Consider the following 25,887-nt stretch of genomic DNA (forward strand, 5'->3'; position numbering starts at 1 on the left):
CTGGCTCGCGATGGGCCGCAGTCCCACCGCTGACAGGCCAATCCCGCCGACGTGGTTTAAACCACCTCTGGTGCCGGCGGGATTGGCGGTGCGAGTGGGGCGCGGGGCGTTCGTTCCCCGGGGGGTGGCCAGGCCCGCGATTGGGGCCCACCAATCGGCGGGCCAATGCCGTGGGGGCACTCTTTTTCTTCCGCCACCGCCTCCACCATGGCAGAGGCGGAAGAGACCCCCCTACCCCGCATGCGCCGGTGGTGACGTCAGCGGCAGCTGATGCACCGGCGCTTGCGCGGACCGGCCGAAGGCCTTTTGGCCAGCCCCGATGCCGGCCGGCGGGCGCCAAAGGCTGTTGGCGCTGGTTTTGGCGCCAGTCGGTGTGGCGGAACCCACTCCAGTGCGGGACTAGCCCCTAAAGGTACGGAGAATTCCGCACCTTTGGGGAGGCCCGACGCCGGAGTGGTTGGTGCCACTCCGGGACCCCCCGCCCCGCCGGGTAGGGGAGAATCCCGGCCAAGATTTCTCCAAAGTAAAATAAAGTTTTGAGTCTGTGCGTTAGTGTCAGAACAATATTGTTATTTTGGTCATAACTGATCCTCTAAGGAAAATTGACATTGTTGTAGTTTTGGCTGCTAAGAAGGTGAGAACTGTTTATGCTGCAGCGCTGTGCACTCTTCTACAATGGTGTGAACTGGACAACATGTATTAGGTGGGGAATAAAGGCTGAACGGTTCCACCTTTGCTGTGTCAAATATATCCTCTGCCTTTCTTGGTAGGGCAAGGTCACCAGCTGGAACATGCTAATTCCATGAGTATATATTTATTGCTGAGCCAATGATGTTTGTGCTGGCTTGGCCAAATTCACCTGATGGAGTACAGCCATGTACCCAAAGATTTTTTTTGTACAGGGAACTGGACACTCACCATCTTTTGTGTCTCCAAACTCCCTCCGGGCACACCCCTGCAGGTGCAGTATGAAGATAGCGGACACTGACAGCTGGGAGATGTTTGCTGATGGCCATGACCGCTGGAGGTTGACTGTTTGGATGGGCATTGGAAGAGGTGAACAAAACGTAAAGCTCAGCCAACTGAGGAGGGCTTAGAGAAAAATGAAGCCAGTGAATTGTGTACCTTCTCAGCCCACTGCCTTCCTCTGCAGCAAATGCCACGGTAGAGTGTGGCCCCTGAGATGTACACCAGGTGATGTTGGCCACTAGTGCATAAACCATCATCCTATGAGATGGAAGGCTACCACAAATATTCCTGCAGAGCTCAATAGGTTTTTGGCCAGTAGAGGAATCTAAGGATATAAGTTTTGGGCAGGGAAGTTGAGGTTGAGATTCAACCTTGATCTCTGATTGGTGGAACAGGCTCACGAGGTGAATACCCTACTCCTGCTCCTATTGTGTATTGGGAGAAAATCTTTTCAAAACTTTAGGACTGTTTGCTGCTGAGACAGCACTGAAACAGGACGAAGTTAATATTTTGCTGATATTTATCGATGAACTTAAAAAGTGGAACTGCCTTTCTAACTGAATATTTTGCAATGTTTCCTGTTTTGAAAAGTGTATTGCTAATGACTAATTCTAGTGTGTGCACCCCTGAGAGGAAATGGAAACTGTTTAGCATTGCTAGATGTTTAAACTGCTGAGGTATTGATCTACCCTGATCTCTGCAAAACCATTTTGAACCTCAAATGTCAAAACATTCTTTGCAATCTGGAGGTAATTTCATGCTTATTGTTTTTCTATTGACTGCAACTCTCTAAAAAGAGGATTGGAGTGTTTGTAAAGCCTGCAGAAGCTAAAAGAACCTGTTAGAACTGTAGTGCCAAAGAGCAGAAAAAGCACAAGCTAACATAGTTACTCATTTTGAAAAAGTACGTTTTATCTTCTCGCTGGCCATTTCGCCATGCTGCCTCAGCTCTGAGCTGGGTTGGTGAGGCTTTGTTACTGTCACAGTTCAACAGTTACTTTCTGCCCTGTGCTTTCTCTCCGAACAATACCGGAAATTAAGGACTCGTGTGGAGGACATTGGCATAATTTGTCATCCTTCTATTGTGTTCGGTTAAAAACAATGAAAGGCAAAACACTTAAATTCTTCGACATTAATAGGTGGGTCAGGTGCCAGCTGTTATTAAATGTCTCTGAATTTTCTTTTGTGCTTGGTGGTAGGCATTGGTCCTCGAATAATGGCTGCTTAATTTTAAAGAGAAATTGGACCCACAAACAAGCAACTGAGTGCCATGTAATGAGAGCCTGGATCAAGATTTAAAATCTTTACGTTCATCTCTATGTTAAAGCTAATTTTCAGCCGATTGTACCATTTATGGTGTGTGGTGACTCTGACCTAGATTTCTGTTGTGTTCCCAGTTTACAGTCTGCTTAAGAAAGAATGGACAGACCATTTACCAACAAGTGCTTTCTGTTGAGCGGCCTCACAAGCTCCAGAGTTGGAATTGGGGATACTGTGGAGAGTATGCCTTTTACCATGCCCTTTATCCACGCGCATGGACAGTTTATAACCTTCCTGGACAAAATGTAACTCTGACATGTCGGCAGATATCTCCAATTATTCCTCATAATTATATGGTTAGTACTATTATGTTGTCAGTTAGCATAATGTGAATTCATGCCTCTTTCAGATTTGAAAAAATTGATTTTCTTTTTGGAAACAAAAATCTTAAATATAAAATGTTATATGTTGAATATTGTTTACTTTTGAAAAATTTGGAACATAAATCCATAAATGCCATCGGCACCAAGTTGCGTAAATGTAGGTTTTGTTTCAAATGGTCAAGAAATTTAAAGCTAGTTTTATAATTTACTGGGAATGGACATTTTTGTTCTTGCTAAACATTTTTCACAGTGCAGGTTATTGATGGCCCAATTCACAGTGACTCAGCCGTCCAGACTTAACCTTATTTGTCAAATGTTATTGCAAGTCATCCATTTATGTAATGAGCCATAATCCACGAGGGACTGCAGACATCTTTAGGGGTAACACTCCAAATCAAGCATGTGACAAGGAGGTGGGCCTCCATGAACTATCACAGATGGGTTGAACCTGTGCCCTTGGTGTCATTCTGCGCCACGCTCCAACCACTCGGCCAACTGAGCTAACCAACTTGATATAGTCAGCTACTTATTAAAGTCGCGACAAGTAAATGGTGGTCGCTTTGGCTTTATTGATAAATGGTGTGCTTTTTCATACAGCTATTAAACCATGGTTAAGAAAGAAAAAGACTATGGTCGGCACAGTGGTTAGCACTGCTGCCTCACGGCACCGAGGAGCCGGGTTCGGTCCCGTGTCACTGTCCATGTGGAGTTTGCACATTCTCCCCATGTCTGTGGGTCACACCCTACAACCCAAAGATGTGCAAGTAGATTGGCCATGCTAAATTGCCCCTTAATTGGAATTTTTGAAAAAATAAAATTCACCATTGAAGTTAAAAGCAAATTGCTGCAGATGCTGGAATCCAAAACAAAAACAGAATATACTGGACAATCTCAGCAGGTCTGACAGCGTCTCTGGAGAGAAAAGGGAGCTAATGTTTCAAGCCTGGATGACTCTCTGTCAAAGCTAGAGCGAAATGGAAATGGGGTCTGATTTATGCTGTTGCGTGTGGGGGTGGAGTGGTGGGGCTAGATAGGTAGCCAGCAATAGGTGGAGATAGACAAAAATGTTGAGGGCAGAAGAAAAAAGGAATGCAAATGGGGTTGATTTAAGGCTAAGAAGGGTGCTGGCAGTGGCACAGAAAGAGATTAAAACGTGAGAATGGCTGAACAAAGGTGTGCAATGTGTGAAGGACAACTAGGAACATGTCATGGGTGACCACTTTGCGGAACACCTCCGGTCCATCTGCAAGCAGGACCGGGACCTCCCTGTAACTTGCCATTTCAACTCACCATCCTGCTCTCATGTCCACATGTCCATCCTCGGCCTGCTGCAGTGTCCCAGTGAAGCCCAGCGCAAACTGTAGGAACAGCACCTCATCTTCCAATTGGGCATGTTACAGCCTTCCGGACTGAACATTGAGTTCAACAACTTCAGACAGTGAACTCTCACCACCTTCACCCCATTTTTATTTCTATCAATTTATTTTCATTTCTTCCATAGATCTGTTTTTCCCTCCCCCCACTCCACTTGGGCCAACTGTTCTTAGTTGCCCTTTAACACTTGCCCACCTTTGTTCTGCCAGTTGCGCATTCTAATCTCTTAATGTGCCACTATCCGTGTCCCCCTTAACCTTAATCACCCCTATTTACATTCCTTTTATCTTCTGTCCTCAACATTTTTGCCTATCTCCACCTATTGCTAGCCCCTATCCAGCCCACTGCTCCACAACCCCCCCCCCCCCACCCCAGTATAAATCTGACCCCATTTACAGTTCTCTGCAGCTTTGACAAAGAGTCATCCAGACTTGAAACATTAGCTCCTGTTTCTCTCCATAGGTGCTGTCAGCCCTGCTGAGATTGTCAAGAATTTCCTCTTTTTTGTTTCACCATTGAAGCTTTAATATCTGAGTATTTTTGGTGTTGTTTTAAAAGGCTACTCATACTTTGTCTCCTTAACCTGGTACATTCTAGATGTTTATTGCCCTTTTTAATAGAGAACTTTGTTTTAATATCTGCGTTTAAAGTTGTTACATTAGTTTAAATGTGTTCTTTTGTTCTATTTTACTGTCTTACTTTGAAATTATAGTCACTCCTTACATCTTCCACATATATAAGAACCGTGACAAGGTTTCCCTTGACCACCACGGTAGAACTTCAAATTCCCTTAAGCTTGCCACTTAAAAATTAGCAGCACGTAAGCAGTTAACTGTTCCTGTGTGTCCGAACGCAAGTCTATGCAAGGGCAATCAAACAATAATTCCATTATCCTGCTCTCTCCCCATAACATTCCGTTTTCCTTTACTTCAGATATTTATCCATTTTTTTGCCTTAAATTATGCAAGGGTTTCTGTCTCAACCATAAACTGATGGCAAAGCATTCTACACTCCAAAAATCCACTGTATAAATTAGTGTCTTCCAAGTTCTCCACTTTCTTGGAGGGCTATTTGACATTTTCGTTATCGACTTTCCAAACTGAAGAAATCTTTCCCCATTCCATCTAGCAGTGAAAATAATGAACTTGCATTAATATAGCACCTTTCATGACTTCAGGACAGTCCAAAATACATCAACCAATGAAGGAACATAATGCGGGGGAACATACATGGCAATGTCCTACAAAAAGCAGCAAATTGGTGATCTGACATTGGTTGAGGAAAGTTAGCCTGGCCTTGAACTGCGTAGGCCCTGAGGTCTTGAATGCTCCCCACTCCCCTTTTAAAATGTGGCTCCCACTGTCCCAACAGCTACAAGGCTCGTGAGTTTTCAGGAAGTTTTAGGTTAGCAAGGAGAAGTCTGATAGATAAGTAGGACTTGGTGCAGCTTTGCCCAAGGGCTGCAGAGTTTTAGATGAGCTGAAGCTTGTGGAAGATGGGAAGCTGCCTGGAAAAAGATTGAAATAGTTACATTTGGATGTGACAAAGGCTTTTGATGAATTGCAGAAAATCCTGGCTTATCCCTAGCTTTGTGTTAACCAGTGGATTGGATTTTGGGTTGTGGTGGGGTATTAAAATCAGCCAGGTTTCATTTTTACAGATAACTTTAGGCACCAAATGTGAAAAATGGGGGTGGGCGATGATGTGGACCAAGATGGAACCAACTCGATGAGCCGCTGCAGGTACGCTGGCTGTGTCAGAGCAAGAATAGATCCATGTGAACTTAGTGCCACTGAGGTGGATCACAGGTAGGGAGATGCCTAAAACGACAAATGGAGGGATAACTCATTCACTCTGTCTGTCTTTGACTTTAACCAGTATAGGCTCAGTGGTGTGTGGCAGAGTCAGATTGAAGATGAGAGATCGGTCCATTAGCTGATAGTCTTGCAAATTTTCATTTTTGATACAATTGTGTAGAAATTCACTCCAGATAGGCGACTTCAGGTGGCGGCCATGGGGTGACACACATGGCAACTCCAGATTGAAGGCATTGATTTGGGCACTTTATACCCGTTAGTGGGCTAGCTCTGGCAGAAAAGTAGTGCAGAAGGTGTAGAAGAAGAGGTTATTCCCAAGACTGGCATGTCTACTGGCTACCAGACCTGGCAAAAAACAGTTAAGACCTGGCTAACGAATTGGAGGGGACTTGTGGCGCAGCAACAATTGTGAGAATGGCGGAGGGGGAAGGGTCATCGCCAGTGATCTTGCTAAATTGGAGGTCGGATATGCTGCCGGGGGTGGTGGCCTGGCTGGGGGACCTGGACGATTTTCTCTGATTGGATAAGATTGAATTTGAGTTGAGGGGGTCAGTGGAGGGCTTCGAGACACGGTGGGGGTTCTTCGTGACAATGTTTGAGGAACTGTTCATCGTTTGGGGTGGGGGGGGGTAAAAGGGGAAAAATTATACAAACTGTGGACTGAGTTTGTGTAGTGTGTTTCTGTATATGTTACTGTTTTATCACGTGTTTGAAATAAAATACATTTATAAAAAAAAAAGAAATTCACTCTGTATTGAGGGGGTGATTGAGTTGGGCAGTATTATGGCAACAAAACTATCATAATTTAAGGCAGGTCTCTGGTTTGCCAAGTTTTCATGCCATTTGACTACTGAAAATGCTGACTCGGGAGTATTCCTTTTGCTTTCCCTTTTATATAGTAACAATACAGGGTGGAACTTGGGTATTCTTAAGCCACCTGAAAAACGCCACACAAAGCACTTCCAAAGACCTAGTTGGACTGATGCCCTGTTCTTGGCCTGGTGAATACCTCATCCATGCACTATTCAATGCTAACTGATTTTCAAAGGTCTCTTAGTGGCCTTTCTGTTCCTTTCAAAGTTTAACCCATCAAGGACTTCAGAAGAAGGTTGGAAAAGGCTGTGGGTATTCCTCTATTTAAGGTCAACATGTGACCTATTATTGGTTTCTGATGGAGATGATTTGATGGGGAAAACAAATTCCCTCTGGCATGTAGTTCAACAGCCAGAGGTCATAGATAGGACAAAATGCCACAGTGCGGAACTAAGTACAACTGCTCCTTTGAAGAGTTAGCATAAGGACCACGGGTTGAATGGCCTCCTGTGGTGTAAATTTCTACGCTGCATTCTTTTCCTTGATCTCCAGCCTCTCCCTGTCTTTGAGTGGCTCTCTGATACTTCAAGATTCCAATGCGTCCACCAGGTTGGCCCTCTTGATGCGCTATTGCAAATTTTCCCAGCGACTATGACTATATCAAAGTTTTTTTCCATTGCCTTTGTTCAATCCCTACGTTATTAAATATCACTAATAAATCTTCTGCTTTGGCTTAGTGCAGGTATCATTTCTCTGCTTCACTGTTACAAAGGGAATTATTAATAAATCTTGCCATCAGTACTCCGCTACAATAATTTCCCCCCCCCCCCTTGTGCTATCCCCCACTTATTCGGTGACATTAAGCTTCTTTGACTTTATTTCTTATAGCTTTTTCTGTGTAACACTCTCATCCAGTGCTGAAACCCTTTGATACTATTATTTCTGTGGTCACCCTGTTTTCCACTTGTTTATCAACTTGCTGAATAATCCCATTCTATCTTTGTTTATCTGTTAAAAGAAATTGCAGTTTGAAGAATAATCTGTGAAACATCCCTAGAACTTTAGTATTTGTCTTCTGGAGAATGTGCCAAAAGACGTGGAAAGGATTTAACAAGTGTATCACTTGTCTTCCAGGACACTAGCCTGCCCGTTGGGGTCTTTGTATGGGAAATTGAAAACCAAAATGAAGACGATCTGGAGGTTTCACTTATGTTTACTCTGAGGAATGGTGCTGGAACCAAGGATGATCAGAAAGGGGGGCACTGGAATGAACCATTCCAATTGAATAAAGAAGGCGAGCACATTTCAGGAGTGTTGTTGCATCACTCTGCCCCTGTAAACAACTATACAATGGCAATTTCAACCAGACATAAGGTAAGTATATTGCTCAGTGTTACTGTTCCAGCGTTCAGTATAATCTTTGGGCCATAGAATGCTCTTTTCGAGATACTGTCAGTTCAAGGGCAACTGGGGATGGACAATAAATGCTGGCCCAGCCAGTGACATCGACATCCCATGAATGAATTTTTAAAAAAAATTCCTGTCTATTTCTGCCAACTTGACATCTGCTTGGGGAGTCAATAACAAGAGGGTTATCAATCTAAACTAGTTATTGAGAGTGGAGAGAAGTTTGAAGAAATGTATTTTCAAAAAAGGATTGTACGAGCATGAAAAGCAATTCCACATTGTGTGTTTGAGGCAAACACTAATGCAACCTTTCAAGGGAAAATTGGACAAATATAACAATAGTCTTTATTGTCACAAGTAGGCTTACATTAACACTGCAATGAAGTTACTGTGAAAATCCCCTAGTCGCCACATTCCGGTGCCTGTTCGGGTACACAGAGGGAGAATTTTAGAATGTCCAATTCACCTAACAGCACGGACTTGTGAGAGGAAACCGGAGCACCCGGAGAAATCCCACGCCGACGGGGAGAACGTTCAGACTCTACACAGACAGTGACTCAGCCAGGAATCGATCCTGGGTCCCTGGAGCAGTGAAGCAACAGTCCTACCCACTGTGCTACTGTGCTGTTTTGTTAGTTTGTACAGAGTTCATTCACCTGTAAAGTGGTGTCATGTGTCCAGTTGCAAAATACCGACTAAGGCTGTTTGTGCTGCAGGAAGGTTCAGGAGCTGGAAAGAAAAAACAATAGATTCTGGTTCATCCAGTTTTCCGATTCTAATCCACCCTTCTAAACAAAAGCTCTTTTATAACTGTGTTGGTAGTTTCATTATAAATCATTTCATTCCAAGCCCTGCAAATGGATGCATATCCCCTTGATCTTTGTTTTTGCTTAGGGAACCTTGCAGTCCTTTATGGGTTCATTCTTCTCAACAAAAGTTCTTTTTAATTAGTGTGCTGGTGGTTTCATTTTTAATCAGTGTTTTATTTCCAAGCCCTGCAAATGGATGCATATCCCTTTGATCTTTGTTTTTGCTCAGGGAACTTTGCACTCTTATGGTACGGAACATAAATTACGATTGAGAGCTTCAGGCTATTAGTTGCTTGTAAGTATATCTTGTTTTGTAAAAGGGAGCAATACGATGAATAAAATGGCAATGAATTAGTAACCCTGAAATTATTTTCATGACGAAAGGAAGCAATATCTGACATAAGAAATGGTTCAATTTAACGCACTTCAATAGAAGCAACTACACATTAACTTGCGTATCGCTGGAAAAAAAGGGACATGTCAAAGCTTCTGTCTTGCATTCATCCAGATAGATTCTCAAAAAATACCACCAATAAAGGGAACAACGATTTATAAAGCTAGTGCAGCGAGTGCTGATTAGTTGACAAGTGGACTCTGGAAGAGACATTGCCATGGGAATGCACCAAGGAACAGTTAACTGCTAAGCTCTTTGAAACATTTAAAGCGAGGCAGGTCTACCCTGGTCAACACATTATCCTGGGGCATGAGCCATGGAATGGCTGTCATCCAAGCTTTTGTTTAGTTGAAAAAGCTTCAATGCGCGGACATGCTCTTTTTTTTCTACTTTCTTTACAGCAATATTAAAAGTCTGTACCGCCAAACAGCTATTTCCATATTTTTAACTGTAGAACTTGGACTGGTTTGTGTTCTTTTGGAAAGGATTCACATGGCTGCTGGATTCCACAGTATTAATTAAAAATAGTGTACTCCTAAGATGAGAAAATCTTTATTCTAGCTGCAAGGAAAAAAAAATGTTCTCCAATCCATTTATTGCAATTTTTGTCAACTATTGTATGGACATCACTTCCATATATTGGTTACAGATTTTTTTGACTTCAGAAATCCTGAATATTTATGCTAACTAGTTGGTTTTCACAGTAGCACAGTGGTTAGCACTGCTTCACGCCGCCAGGGTCCCAGTTTCAATTCCCACTTGGATCACTGTCTGTGTGGAGTCTGCACATTCTCCCCGTGTGGTTTCCTCTGGGCGCTCCAGTTTTCTCCCACAAGTCCCGAAAGACTTACTTGTTAGGTGAATTGGACATTCTGAATTTGCCCTCCGTGTACCCAAACGGCGCCAGAATGTGGCAACTAGGGGATTTTCACAGTAACTTCATTGCAGTGTTAATGTAAGCTTGTGACAATAATTATGATTATTATTTTATAATGTCAGATGTTTGCAGTGGCTCCTGAATGTGTTTTCAGTGGGTATTGCCATATTTGCGGTTCCTCTGCATAATTGTCCAGTAATGTGTGATGGATACCTTCTGTTGGATAATGCTGCTAAGTTTGCTGTAGCCAGATTATAAAATTTATAACATTTAAAAAAATATTGTGAAGCCACGTTTCTTAGTTGAAGGAAGGGTACCCTACTTACATAGTTCTGCAACAGTTAGAGCTCTCCTTGAGTGTTTTCTGTATATAAAATTGCAATATAACGGTAGTTTTGAATCTAATTTGAATTGAAACTTTTTTGTCTCTTAAACAGCAAGGTTTAGAAATTAGTCACCAGACTGAATTTAATCCAAATGGCCTGGGACAAGAAATCTGGAAAGATCTGCTTCAAGATGGGAAATTGGACTCTCTGCCGGGTATGTGTACGTGAAACGTTTTTTTAAAGTGACTTTCCTGATTTTAAATACATTTGAAAATTGGCATGCAAACTTAATCTTCACACACAAACTCTTCTTCAAACCCAAAATGCTTAGTACTAAGTATGCTAAAACACATTTCCCTTTACGTTCCTGAATGATAATGGATATCTGGGGCTGGTTTAGCACAGGGCTAAAGAGCTGGCTTTTAAAGCAGGCCAGCAGCACGGTTCAATTCCGTACCAGCCTCCCCGAACAGGCATTGGAATGTGGCGACTAGGGACTTTTCAGAGTGACTTTATTTGAAGCTTACTTGTGACAATAAGTGATTTTCATTGCATAAATGCACAAAACTCTCCTTCAGATTGCTATTAATATTTGCTTACCGAAGTGCACTGCCTGTGTGTGGCTCCCGAATGTGTTTTCAGTTGCTGTTGCTTGCTGTCAGGCAAGTTTCTACCATTAAGTTCAGCCCAGCCCCATGCCAGAAAGCATGACTTGCCTATCGGGTGCACGCACAAGAGAAATAAGATACCTAATGGGGGTGGGGTATCGTTGCAACAGGGGAAGAGGGTTGAAATAGGAAAGGAAGGAAAAGACAGCGCAATCTTGTCATTGATTACATTATTACTCAGAGGGGAGAGGATGGGAAAAAATGAAGAAGGAGGAAGGAAGATAAGTAAGCCTTGTACAGCAAAATGATGATTTTAAAAAAAATAATTAGCATTAAATTGAACATTTCCAAATGTAAGTGTTCAACATTACATTCAGTTTTTAATCACCGTTGGCCTATTTAAAATTCTAAGAATGGTCTAGGGACCGGTAAGACAATTGGAAGGTGTTCAAAATGAGAAGCATCACAATAATGGAATGACTGCAACACAGGTGGCAATTTGGCCCATTGCTGAACTGTTGCTTTTAAAAAGGAATTGGCTAATTATCTGAATAGGGAAAAAAAATACAGGGTGCAGGTCAGGATGAGGTCAGGCATGATCGAATGGCGAAGCAGACTCGATGGGCCAAAGGCCTAATTCTGCTCGTATATCTTAATTTGTGAACCAGCTGAATTGCCTTTCCAAAGAGCCAACATGAACACAATGGGCCAAATTGCCACTTGTGTTGCAGTCATTCCATTATTGTGATGCTTCTCATTTTGAACACCTTCCAATTGTCTTACCGGTCCCTGGACCATTCTTAGAATTTTAAATAGGCCAACGGTGATTAAAAATTGAATGTAATGTTGAACACTTACATTTGGAAATGTTCAATTTAATGCTAATTATTTTTTAAAAATCATCATTTTGCTGTACAAGGCTTTCTTATCTTCCTTCCTCCCTCTTCATTTTCTCCCATCCTCTCCCCGCTGAGTAATAATGTAATCAATGACAAGATTGCGCTGTCTTTTCCTCCCTTTCCTATTTCAACCCTCTTCCCCCTGTTACACCCCCATCAGGTGTCTTATTTCTCCTGTGCGTGCACCCGATAGGTAAGTCATGCTTTCTGGCATGGGGCTGGGCTGAACTTAATGGTAGAAACTTGCCTGTCAAAATATCATGTTGTGTAGGTGCAGGCGTTGGACCGGGGTAGGCACAGTAAGAAGTCTTACAAAATCGGGTTAAAGTCCAATAGGTTTGTTTCGAATCACTAGTTTTCGGAGTGCAGCTAATTCACCTGAGGAAGGAGTGCACACCGAAAGCTAGTGATTCAAAACTAATCTGTTGAACTTTAACTCAGTATTGTAAGACTTCTTAAAATATCATGTATCCATTGGGCAACATTAAGATCAGTTTAAAGCAGGTTTCCTGACACTGGCACGCCTCCCTTTAGTAAAAGTTGTTAAAATGTGGATGGTTGTAATCCATTTTACCCATAACTGTATACGGTGTACCCACAAGCAGATTTTGGTCAATTATTAATTGAATCCAGTAGTGGAGAGGGGGAAAGTTGACCATACACTCTTACCAGTGCCACCAGCCTCCCCTCCAATGTCACTATCACATACCTGCCTCCCTGATCTGCAAACACTTTCTCCACCTGGAACTGAAATTCGTTTACTAACCAGGATCGCTACCCCTCGAGCCCTACCATCAACTCCCGAATGAACATCAACTCCCGAATGAAACACCTGGCTGACCCAGCCCTTCACAAGCCTCACCTGGTCCTTCACCCTCAAGTGAGTCTCCTGCAGCATCGCCACATTGGCCTTCAAACCTTTGAGATGCGCCAGCACCCATTTTTCTCTTGACTGAGCCACCCAACCCCCTCACGTTCCACGTAACTATCCTAACCTTGGGGGGGGTTTGAGTTGAGACCCCCCCCCCTCCTTATCCACCATCACCATAACACCGGGCCCTGCCCCATGAGCCTGATGCGCCCCTATCCATTGTTAACATCAAACCCCCCTCCCAGAATGCCCCCCTGCACTTCCCCTCGAAAAACCCTCACCCAGTATCGATACTCCCCACATCTCCTTGGGCGCATCAGAACCTGCAACCCAGGTTCCAGTCACCGCAGCCCCTCCCCCACCTCGCCTTCATTCACTAGCCAACTTAAGTTGGCTAGCGTGGGGGCCCGGGCCCAAGGCTTTCCCTCCCCTACCCTCCAGTTACATTAAAACAATCAAATTGAAACATCTCAATAAAACTGTCACAACAAAGAATGACAATCAAAAAATAACTTAAACTCTATTAAGAATAACACGTTTACACACTCGTCCCAACTCCCCATTCGCAGTTGATGACCCCTCTTCAGTTCCAGTCTTCATTGCTGACTCAGGCCTTCTTCTTTCACAAATGTCTCCCCTGCGCCACCGTCTTGAAGTAGAAATCTCTGGCGTTGTAGGTCACCCTCGGCTTTCCTGGGTACACCACACCAAATCGCACCCCGCTGTTGTATAATGCCATCTTAACTCGCCGAAAGCCGCTCGCCTCTTTGCCAGCTCCACCGTCAAGTCCTGGTATATATGAATTCCAGCACCAGCCCATTGCACTTCCCGCGTCTGCTTCGCCCAGTTCAGCACTTTCTCCTTCATGTGGTACTTGTGAAAGCAGATGATCCCTGCCCTTGCCGGCTCATTTAACTTTGGCTTCGGCCTCAGCGACCAATGAGCGCGGTCCAGTTCATACCGGGAGTGCTCCTCGTTCTCCCCCATCAAACCTGCCAACATCTCGGCGAAGTGCTCCATTGGCCTCGAGCCCTCCACCCCCTCGGGCAAGCCCACAATCCTCAAATTTGCTCAAAGCCCCTTATTGGCCGCGACCACCCTCCACAGCTCATCTCCCATCGAGGTGAGCTGATCACTGTGCTGCGACATGGCCTCCTCCACTCCCTTCATCCTCTCGCTCTGCTCCCTCACCTCGGCCGATATCTTCGACACAGCTACTCACACCGGGGCAACTGCAACCTCCACCAACGTATTCAAAGCCACCGCCATCTCCTTCCTCAATGCCTCCATGTGTTTCGCAAACTGCTTCTCCGGCTCCAAAGACATCACCTCAGTCATCCTCTCTGCTGTGAGCAGTGCGGCCCCACCCGGCAGTCCAGCCTCCGCCTTCTTGCCAGCTCCCTGGCTGGCCCTCGCACTCCGGTGAACACTGCCTCCCTCCCTTCTTCATGGCTGTTTTTCTTAATCCTTTTGGCATCCTTTGCCTTCCTTGTATATTCTTTCAATCAATCATTCGCAACTTGCCCCCAGGACCGGACTTTAAACTCCTAAAAGCATGCCTCAAGCAGGAGCCACTCAACATGTGAATTCCCCTCTACATGCCGCCACCGGAAGTCCTTAATATTGTGTTATAATAACGTTTGTTTTAAAATACCAAATCCCTATTTCTTTCTGCAATCGCTCCTAGAGCGACATATTCTTTTCCGCACTGTTGACTTTTCTAATTAAGGGGTAATTTAACATGGCCAATCCACCTGCCCTGCACATCTTTAGGTTGTGGGGGTGAGACCGATGCAGACACGGGGTGAATGTGCAATGGATAGTGACCCGGGGCCGGAATCGAACCATGGTCTTTGGTGCCAAAAGGCGGCAGTGCTAACCACTGCACCACCGTGCCACCCTCTTTCCACACAGTCTTCCAAAATAAACTATAATATTGGGGTTTCGGTCCAGTATCCAAGGTGCGTTGGGGTCTGGTCTCGAATCGTAACATAGACTATGGGCTGGAGTCGCCGATCGGCGACGCCGTGGCAGCGCCGTTTCGCAATGCGCCGCTCCCTCCAAAGCGGCGTACTCGTACCACGTTAGTGGGCAGCATGGTAGCACAACTGTAGCTTCACAGCGCCAGGATCCCAGGTTCGATTCCCTGCTGAGTCACTGTCTGTGCGGAGTCTGCACATTCTCCCCATGTCTTCATGGGTTTCCTCCGGGTGCTCCAGTTTCCTCCCACAGTCCAAAGATATGCAAGTTAGGTGGATTGACCATGATGAATTGCCCTTAGTGAGATGGGGTTAGTGGGATAGGGTGGGTGAGGGCTTAAGTGGTCGGTGCAGACTCGATGGGCCAAATGGCCTCCTTCTGCACTGTATGTTCTATGTTCACGTATTGATGGCCTCGAGACATTGCCTGAGGCCCGCCCCCTGATGCTCCGCCCCTGACCGGCTGAGTTCCCGACGGCATGGGGCACGTGGTCTCATCCGTCAGGAACTAGGCGTGGCGGCTGCGGACTGAGTCTAGCGCCACTACAGATGGGGGAGGGCCGATCCCCGGGCAGGGGGGGCCTTCATCAGGGGCTTGGGAAACTATGGGAGGGTGGTCCGGGAGTGCAAGTCGGCCAAAGTGGGAGGTTATTTCGCGGGCTGGGTCCGCGAGCGGCCGGCACCATGTAGCACGGCACCCGTTGTGCGCATGTGCAGCCACGAACTCGGCAATTCTCCGGGCAGTATCGGCAGCTAGAGCCAGGTGCTCTACGCTGCCTTCCTTCTAGTCCCCAGCAAAACGGGGAATCGGTGGCCGTTTGATGCCAGAATCAGATAATCCAGCCCTGTATAGTTCAAGAAGAACGACATTGTTTTAAAGAACCACACATAAGCAAACTAATTTAAGAAAAGAAATACTGCATTTAATATATTTGAATACTGATAACCAAAAATTTTATAGTTTTATATGGGTTACTACCATCTTTAAAATAAAGGAAAAACCTAGGTCTCTGGGTCTACATTGATCTGGCAAACTTCATTTGGTGCTTTTATGTAGCCTGGTAATTTATTTCCGATTTCCATCATCCGCAGTATTTTGTGTTTATAAAACATAAGTAATTTCTATTCCTAGGGGGCATAGGTTTAAGGTGCGAGGGGCAACGTTTAGAGGAGATGTACAAGGTCAGTTTTTTTTACACAGGGTGGTGGGTGCCTGGAACTCACTGCCGGAGGAGGTGGTGGAAGCAGGGACGATAGTGATGTTTAAGGGGCATCTTGATAAATACATGAATAGGATGGGAATACTTTGTTTTGTTCTTATTGTGCAGAAATTTACCAGTAGCTTTATGCAGTAGGAGGTCTTGTGAAATAACTAAATACATTTGTTGATCAACTTCCGTAAATGTTGTTCCGAGTATTTCCAGCATGTTCTGCTTTTATTGTTGAGTGTGAAAGACTGAACTAAATTAACATTCTTTTAACTCAAGCAAAATTCAAATTCTGCACGTGTACATTCCACAGAGCAAAAAAATGCAAATTCAACTACCCTCAAGTAGAAACAAAAATGTATTTAATTTTGCAGCAGTCAGACAATATCCAGTGGGCCACGTATATCCATAATCTCTGAACAGTTTGACCTTTGAATCCAGGCAGTTCATTTTTATTTATACTTGCATTTACTACCGTCTGAAGAAGAAGAATAAGGGCGTCCCCTCCGGTATCCTGGCCAATATGATGGTGACTGCACTCCAGAAAACACATAATTAGGTCTAAAACACATTGGGGTGCCCTGAGCTAATGAAAGGCACTATATAAATGCAACTTTTAAAACTAGCATGTTTATCCTTTTTGTTTTATTGCCTCTGATAAATGCAAATAAGCTGGTGAAAAAGTGCAGAGATGCACATAATTGATGCAAGAAGAACACGCAATGCGAGTGTAAATCTTGATCTTACAGATACCAGTGCCTTCACAACTTTTGTTGACGTTTTTGAGCATTTCCGTGTCTTTCAGCAGGGTTTTATGTCTCTATGGAAGTTGAACTGTACTAACCATTTTTGGAGTCGGGCCTTGGCACAAGGAAGGAAACTGCAGTCCAGTTGATTCCAGATTAATGCTTATCTGACCCAAACTTAAAACATAGAAATAAAAGCAGAACATGCTGGAAATACTCGGAACAAGCTGCATCAGTGGAGAGAAAAAACAGCTATCATTGGGACACCACAGATTTGCTCCACATTGGGGAGATAAAAAGCAGATTGGGTGGCCATTTGTGAAACAGCTCTGTCCAATCTGTAAGCTTCTGGTCGCCTGTCATTTAAGTCTGCACCTCTTTCTTGCACTGACCTCTCAATCTGATGCCTCCTACAGTGTTCCAATAAAATTCAATGCAAGCTCTAGGAAAAACACTGTATCTTTTGATTAGACACTTTACTGCCTACCAGACTCCATATTGAGTTCAACCATTTCAGACCACAAACTCTGTTCCCATTTTAATTCCTTTTTCTTTCCAAGTTTTGTTTTTTTTCTTGTTTTTCTCATTCTTTGCTCTCTGATATCAGCTGTTCATCATTCTCCCATTAACAACATGTCGACTCACCTTTTGTTTTTTTACTTGTCACATTTTCACTCCCTTTTGCTTTGCACCATTTATTCATTGTTTAATCTCTCCTGTATTACACCATGTCTGCAGACCTTCCCTTTTATTCTTCTTCCAAGCCTCGTCCCTTTCATTTGCTTAAAACATGCTCATTTTCTGCTTTTGTTTCCGATTTCCAACATTTGCAGCATTTTGAATTTGTAAAACATAGAGCATGGTACCTAAAGGAGGGAGGAGTTTTATGCAACAGACTGAAAATTATTCCACAAGACCCTGGCCGGGATTATCTGAGCCTGCGCTGGTCGGAGAATCGTCGGTGATGCGAGAAATTCCCACCATGCCGCTTCAACATCAGTACCCGGTTCTAGAGCGACCGGACAATCGGCAGCAGTCGCGCCTGCCGTCGACCGGCTGAATTCCCGCCGAGTTCCATTGAGTCCCGCCGGCGTGGTTCCAACCTGGTACCACCCAACGGGAGCTTGGAACCGTGGCCGTCCTGGTGGGGGGGGGGGGGGGGGTGCAGGGGGATCTGACTCCAGGGAGGGTCTCCATGACATCCAGGCCCGCGATCGGGGGCTACCGATTGGCGGGCACCCACGATCTGTAGGGGGCCTACCTCCTTAGGTCTGTAGGTCTCCGCTACCACTTGCATGCACCGACGTGGAGATGGCCGGTCTGCGCATGCGCAGACCCGAGCCGGCCGTGCAGGGATGCATATCAGTGCCGTGCAGGCCCCCTGAGGACCGCTGAATCTCTGTACCAGGAGGCCCGTTGACACCGGGTACACCACTCCGGTGTTTACGCTGGCACCAACGTTTCCCGGCCCCTGTATTTTTCATGTAACTTGGTGTTTGGTAACCAAAATGGCAGTCATACAGTGAGCAATACTTCTGTTGTCATCATCCACAGAATGGCATCTGTTTCCTGTAAACTGATTTATCAACTGCTTTGCAAAGGTTTGCTAAGAAAAATCCAGGCTGGTTTGATCCATGCAACAGTGAATTGAAAGTGTATTTTTGATTGTGCACCTAGGAAAAGGTAAACCAACAGAGAAAGGGCAGGTTACTGCAGCAGCAATCGCAGCTACCTGCATTGTTCCATCAAAAAATCAAAATGTTGTTGAATTCTGTCTTGCGTGGGATATGCCCAAAATCCATTTTGGATCAAAGGAGAAGGAGCATGCAAGGTAAGAAAATAAACAAAAAAGTAAAAGATCACATCCATTTTTTCTGGGAGTGTATTTTCCTTGGTCAGGCTGGTGTATTTTGTTTTTGATTTGGAACAGAATGAGGAAAGACTATCTGCCCAGTTGGCCATATCATCAGGTTCTACCCAGTTCACAATCTCCGAAGGTGCTGTAAGATTTCTCTTTATCCTTTTACCTAAAACCAAGTACTTTTTAGCTTCAATGTACGTAACTTAACCTACTCTTCATATGGCATGACATTTTACAGAATCACTGAATTTTTACAGCGCAGGTGACCGTTCGGCCCATGTCTTTACCAGCACTCCTAATGAACAGTATGCCTACTGCCATCCCCCTGCCTTCTCTTTGTAACCCTGCATGTTTTTCTATTTCAGATAATCTAGTTCACTTTTTTGAATGCCTCAATTGAATCTGCCTCCACTGCACTCTCAGGCAGTGCATTCCAGACCTTCACCATTTGCTTCATGAAATTGTGCCTCCTCCTGTCTCCATTCCACCTTTTGCCAAATACCTTAACTCTTTGTCCCCTGGTTCTTGATCCTTCCACCAATGGGAACAGTTTCTCTTTATCTACTGCCATTGCTCTCTGAACCTGTCCAACGACTTATGCATTTTAAGGGGAGGCAGTGGCGTAGTGATATCGTCACTGGACTAGTAATCCAGAGTCCGAGTACTCTGGGGTCCCAGGTTCAAATCCTGTGACTGCAGATGATGAAATCTGAATTCAATACAAATCTTGAATTAAGAGCCCAGTGGTGGCCATGAAACTACTGTCAAAAAACCATCTGGTTCACTAATGTCCTTTAGGGAAGGAAATCTGCCATCCTTACCTGTTCTGTCCAAAAAGTGACTCTAGACCCATAGCAATGTGGTTGACTCTTAACTGCCCCTTGAGGGCAATTGGGGATGGGCAATAAATGCTGGCACAGCCTGCGACGCCTACGTCCCATGAACAAATGAGAAAAAATACACCCATTCCCTCTGATCCTGCACCAGACTTAGAATTGTATTTTTTTTTAATTGTCCTTTCCTGTTCCTGTTTTTCCTACCAAAATAAATCACTTCATATTTCCCCATATTGAACTTCATCTATCGCTTGTTGGTCCATTCCACCAACTTGTCTCTGTTCTTTTGCAGTTCTACACTATCACCAGTTCACAATGAACTAGTTCGCAATGTTTTCAAGTTTCATATCAATCACAAATTGCCCAGTACACAGATGTTTAGATCATTAATATTACTCGGAAACAGCAGGGGTCACAACACTGACTGCTGGGGACCTGCACTACAAACCTTCCTCCTGCCCAAGGAATGTCCATGAGCCACTACTCTGTTTCCTGTCACTTGACCAATTTCGTATCCATGTTATAACTGTCCATTTTATTCCATGAGCGATAGCATTATTCACAGGTCTGTGTGGCACTGTATCAAATGCCTTTCAGAATTCTGAGTACACCACGTCAACAGTATCAACCTTCTCTGTTCCCTTTTCATAAAATTCCATGTTCGATGAACATGATTTGCTGGCTGGCTTTCCTTAATTAACCTGCATTTGCCAAGTGACTATTCATTTCATTATCCATTTAATCATTATTTATTTCTTGAAGCTTCCCCACCACTGAAGTTAAATTGACTGGCCTGTAGTTGCTGGGTTTCTCTTTGCACTCTTTTTTTTTTTCTTTGAACAACGGTGTAACATTTGCAATTCTCCAGTCCTCTGGCACCATCCCTGAATCTTGGGAAGACTTAAAAAACATGGCCAATGCCTCGACAATTTCTAGTCTCACTTTCCTCCGTATCTCCTGTGAGCCCTGGTGCCTTATCCATTTTCAGACTGCCTGTCCAATATCACCACCTTATCAGGGTTACCACCTTTCAAATGCCTATCATTCAATTGTTCTTCTATTCAAGAAAATATGTTTTAAAAAAAATAATTTTTATTCAAGTTTTTCAATAACAAATTTTCTCCCCACAGTTTAAAACAAACAAGGCATGTTTCCACACCAACACAAGAAAATAACCCCCCCCCCCCAATAAATAATAGCAAAAAACCAACAGCAATACAAGAAAGAAGAAAATAACAATATAGCAAACCCACCGCCGCAAAAACAGCCCCCCCCCCCCCCCAAAGTTGCTGCTAAGACTGACCACTCTCTACCCCTTTGCCAGGAAGTCTAGAAAGGGCTGCCACCGCTGAAAAAATCCCTGTACTGACCCCCTCAGGGCAAACTTCATCCTCTCCAACTTGATGAACCCAGCCATGTCGTTGATCCAGGCCTCCGAACTCGGGGGGCCGCGTATCCCTCCACTGTAACAGAATCCTGCGCCGGGCTACTAGAGACGCAAAGGCCAGAATGCCGGCCTCTCCCGACTCCGAAGCTACCCCAAAGATCGCGAGCCCCCAGCCCGGCTTGACCCTAGACCCGACCACTTCCGACAAAGTCCCCACCACCCCCTTCCAAAACCTCACCAAGGCCGGACAAGCCCAGAACATATGGGTGTGGTTCGCCCGGCCTCCCGCACCTGTCTCCCCTCCGAAGAACCGGCTCATCCTTGCCCCTGTCATGTGAGCCCTATGCAGCACCTTCAGCTGAATTAGGCTGAGCCGTGCGCAAGAGGAGGAGGAATTCACCCTCTCCTGGGCGTCCGACCACGTTCCATCTTCAATCTCTTCCCCAAGCTCTTCCTCCCACTTCGCTTTGAGCTCTTCTACTGAGGCCTCCTCCTCCTCCTGCATCAGCTGGTAAATAGCCGAGATCTTTCCTTCACCGACCCACGTCCCCGAAAGCACCCTATCCTGCATCCCCCTTGGCGGCAGCCGCGGAAACACCACCACCTGTCTCTTAACAAATGCCCTGACCTGCATATACCTAAAAGCGTTCCCAGAGGGGAGGTTCCACTTCCCCACCAGCTCCTCCAGAGTCGCGAACTTCCCATCCAGGAAGAGGCCCCCAAACTGTCTGATGCCTGCCCTGTGCCAACTCCCAAATCCCCCACCCGTTCTCCCCAGCGCAAAACAGTGATTGCCCCGTAACGGGGCAAAAACTGAGGCCTTCACTCTTTTCCCCCCCCACCCCATGCCGCCTCCACTGTCCCCAGAGTTTAAGGGACGCAACCACCACCGGACTCGTAGAGTACTTTGCCGGGGGGAGTGGAAGTGGGGCCGTCACCAAAGCCTCCAGACTCGTACCCGCACAGGACGCCACCTCCAATCTCTTCCATGTGTCACCCTCCCCTTCCGTCACCCACCTGCGAATCATCGGCAATCGCTAACGCGAAGAGCAGGGGAGACGATGGGCACCCCTGCCTCGTCCCCCTGGAAAGCCGAAAGTCCGCCGACCTCCTCCCATTCGTCACCACACTCGCCACCGGGGAGCTGTACAGCAACCTCACCCAGCTGATGAACCCCTCACCAAACCCAAACCTCCGCAACACCTCCCACAGGTAGCTCCACTCCACCCTATCAAAAGCTTTCTCCGCATCCATGGACGCCACTATTTCTGACTCCCCAGCCACTGGCGCCATCATCATGACATTAAGGAGCCTCCGCACGTTGGCATTCAGTTGTCTCCCCATTACAAACCCCGTTTGATCCTCATGAATCACCGTCGGTACCACATCCTCCACCCTCCTGGACAGCACCTTTGCCAACAATTTGACATCTACATTAAGGAGCGAGATCGGCCTGTAAGATCCACACTGAAGGGGGTCCTTGTCCCGCTTCAGGAGCAAAGAGATAATTGCCCTGGACATCACAAGCAGAGGGCCCAGCAAATCTGAAAATTTCTTGTAAAATTCCACCGGGAACCCGTCAGGCCCCGGCGCTTTCCCTGTCTGCATACTTCCCAATGCCTCCACCAGCTCCTCCAACTCGATTGGGGCCCCCAAACCCTCCATCCGCTCGTCCCCTACTCTTGGGATCTCCAGCCTATCCAAAAAGCGGTCCATCCCACCTGCTTCCCTGGGGGGCACCTCGTAAAAGGATCTGAAAACCCCTTGCTGTCCTTTCCACCCCGCACCAAGTTCCCTCCTGCATCCGTGGCTCCCCCAATTTCTCTAGCTGCCTCCTGCTTCCGGAGCTGGTGAGCCAACATCCGACTTGCCTTCTCCCCGTACTCGTATACCGCCCCCTGTGCCCTCCTCCACTGCGCCTCCGCCTTACGGGTGGTTAAAATGTCAAACTCCACTTAGAGATTGCGCCGCTTCCTCAAAAGCCCCTCCTCTGGGGTGTCTGCATACCTCCTATCCACCCTTACCATTTCCTCCACCAGGCTCTCCCTCTCGGCCCTCTTCCCCCCCCTCTCCCTGTGCGCCCGAATAGATATCAGCTCCCCTCTGACTACTGCCTTTAGCGCTTCCCAAACCACCCCAACTTGCACCTCCCCGTTATCATTGGTTTCTAGATACCCCTCCGGATCCGCCCGCACACTTCCTCCTCTGCCAAAAGCCCCACATCCAGCCTCCACAGCGGGCGCTGATCCTTCCCCTCCCCAGCTCCAGATCCACTAAATCTGGGGCATGATCAGGAATGACTATCGCCGAATACTCCGCCCCCACTACTCTCTGGATTAGCGCCCTGCTAAGCACAAAAAAAATCAATCCGGGAGTACGCCTTATGAACATGGGAGAAAAAGGAGAACTCCCTAACCAAAAACCTCGAAGGGTCCACCCCCCCCATCTGATCCATGCACCCCCTCAGCACCGAGGCCGCTGCCGGCCTCCTGCCCGTCCTAGACTTCGAGCAATCCAGAGCCGAATCCAGCACCGTGTCAAAGTCCCCACCCAGGATCGATCCCCCTGTCTCCAGGTCCGGGATCAGGCCCAGCATTCGCCGCATGAAGCCCGCATTGTCCCATAGACATTAACCAAGCCCACCCGCTCCCCCTGAAGTCTCCCACTCGCCATCACATATCTACCTGCACTATCCGCCACCACTTTGGACGCAACGAACGACAGGCTCTTACCGACCGAAATTGCCACTCCACGGTTCTTCGCATCAAGCCCCGAGTGAAACACCTGTCCTACCCAACTTTTTCTTAGCCTCACCTGATCCGTAACCCTGAGGTGCGTCTCCTGGAGCATATCCACATCCGCTCCCAACCCCCTCAAGTGAGCCAAGACCCGGGATCGCTTCACCGGACCATTCAGCCCCCTCACGCTCCATGTGACCAGCCGAACCTGGGGGCCATCCCCCTCCCCCTACGCCGATCAGCCATAGCTCTTCCTCAGCCCGCCACACACCCATGGAACCCCCCAAGCCCGCTTCCCACGGCGGCAGACCCCCCCTCCCAACCCCCCCCCCTTCACCATCCATTCCCTCACAGTCCCTGCAGCAACAACCCGGTACCCCCCCCTTCTCCCCCCCCCCCCCCCCCCCCCCCCCCCCCCCCCCCCCCCGCTAGCTGCGTTACCCCTAACATTGTGCTTCCGTGAGTCAGCTGACTTTTGCTGACCCCAGCTACTCCCGACATAACCACGACTCCCACCACCCCACGATGCACCACAGCCACCAATCCCTCCCTACCAGCGCCGGCCCCGTCCCCAATTCCTTCGGCGCGGGAAAAAAGCCCGCGCGTCCAACCCGAGCTCCGCCCCTCAACCCAACACGCGGGAAAAAGACGGACACGACCAATCGGGACCCCAAACTACTCCGCAACCCACCAGTGGGATGAGGTCCTACAAGCTGAATTCAGGGAGTTAGGAGTTAAACTAAAAAGTAGGACCTCAAAGGTAGTAATCTCACGATTGCTACCAGTGCCACGAGCTAGTCAGAGTCGGAATGTCAGGATAGATAAGATGAATGCGTGGCTCGAGAGATGGTGCAAGAGGGAGGGATTCAAATTCCTGGGGTATTGGGACTGGTTCTGGGGGAGGTGGGACCATTACAAACAGGACGGTCTGCACCTGGGCAGGACTGGAACCGGTGTCCTAGGGGTATTGTTTGCTCGAGCTGTTGGGGAGGGTTTAAACTAATGTGGCAGGGGAATGGGAACCGATGCAGGAAGTTGGAAGGTAGTAAAACAGGGACAGAAGCAAAAGGAAGTAAGGGGGAAAGTGCAAGACAGAGAAGACATAGTCAAAAATCAAAAAGGGCGACAGTACAAGGTACAGTGACTGAGGGGAGCTCAGTGAATAGACCCAGTAATACGAAAAGGAGTAAAACTGGAGATGTTAAGATTCAAAACAGAGGTAAAAAAAACCCAACGTAAGTGTACTTTACCTGAATGCTCGTAGTATTCGGAATAAAGTAAATGAGTTGATGGCGCAAATCATCGTGAATGACTATGATTTAGTGGCCATTACTGAAACTTGGTTAAAGGATGGTCACGACTGGGAGTTAAATATCCAAGGGTATCAAACTATTCGGAAGGACAGAGTGGATGGTAAGGGAGGTGGTGTTGCTCTGTTATTTAAGGATGACATACGGGCAATAGTTAGGGATGATATCGGTGTTATGGAGGATACGGTTGAATCCATTTGGGTGGAAATCAGGAATAGTAAGGCGAAAAAGTCACTGATAGGAGTAGTCTATCGGCCACCAAATAGTAACGTTATGGTGGGGCAGGCATTAAACAAAGAGATAACTGATGCATGTAGAAATGGTACAGCAGTTATCATGGGGGATTTTAATCTGCATGTCGATTGGTTTAACCATGTCGGTCAAGGCAACCTTGAGGAGGAGTTTATAGAATGTATCCGCAATAGTTCCTAGAACAGTATGTAATGGAACCTACGAGGGAACAAGCGGTCCTAGATCTTGTCCTGTGTAATGAGACAGGATTGATTCATGATCTCATAGTTAGGGATCCTCTCGGAAGGAGCGATCACAATATGGTGGAATTTAAAATACAGATGGAGAGTGAGAAAGTAAAATCAAATACTAGTGTTTTGAGTTTAAACAAAGGAGATTACAATGGGATGAGAGAACTAGCTAAGGTAGACTGGGAGCAAAGACTTTATGGTGGAACAGTTGAGGAACAGTGGAGAACCTTCCAAGCGATTTTTCACAGTGCTCAGCAAAGGTTTATACCCACAAAAAGGAAAGACGGTAGAAAGAGGGAAAATCGACCGTGGATATCTAAGGAAATAAGGGAGAGTATCAAATTGAAGGAAAGAGCATACAAAGTGGCAAAGATTGGTGGGAGAGTAGAGGACTGGGAAATATTTAAGGGGCAACAAAAAGCTACTAAAAAAGCTATAAAGAAGAGTAAGATAGAGTATGAGAGTAAACTTGCTCAGAATATAAAAGCAGACAGCAAAAGGTTTTACAAATATATAAAGCAAAATAGAGTGGC

The 25,887-nt window shown here is 46.3% G+C and overlaps 1 protein-coding gene across 1 annotated transcript in view; it reads left to right on the forward strand.

The window, feature by feature from the left end:
- Nucleotides 1–25,887, forward strand: part of gba2 (glucosidase, beta (bile acid) 2) — a 68,526-nt gene that overhangs the window by 5,827 nt on the left and 36,812 nt on the right. The window contains exons 4-7 of the mRNA XM_038790754.1: nucleotides 2,367–2,585; nucleotides 7,751–7,990; nucleotides 10,541–10,643; nucleotides 18,418–18,571. Of these exons, the coding sequence (XP_038646682.1) occupies nucleotides 2,367–2,585; nucleotides 7,751–7,990; nucleotides 10,541–10,643; nucleotides 18,418–18,571 (716 nt within the window). The remainder of the gene's footprint in view (nucleotides 1–2,366; nucleotides 2,586–7,750; nucleotides 7,991–10,540; nucleotides 10,644–18,417; nucleotides 18,572–25,887) is intronic.

The sequence above is a fragment of the Scyliorhinus canicula genome, chromosome 3 (assembly GCF_902713615.1).
Source record: "Scyliorhinus canicula chromosome 3, sScyCan1.1, whole genome shotgun sequence".
NCBI lineage: Eukaryota > Metazoa > Chordata > Chondrichthyes > Carcharhiniformes > Scyliorhinidae > Scyliorhinus > Scyliorhinus canicula.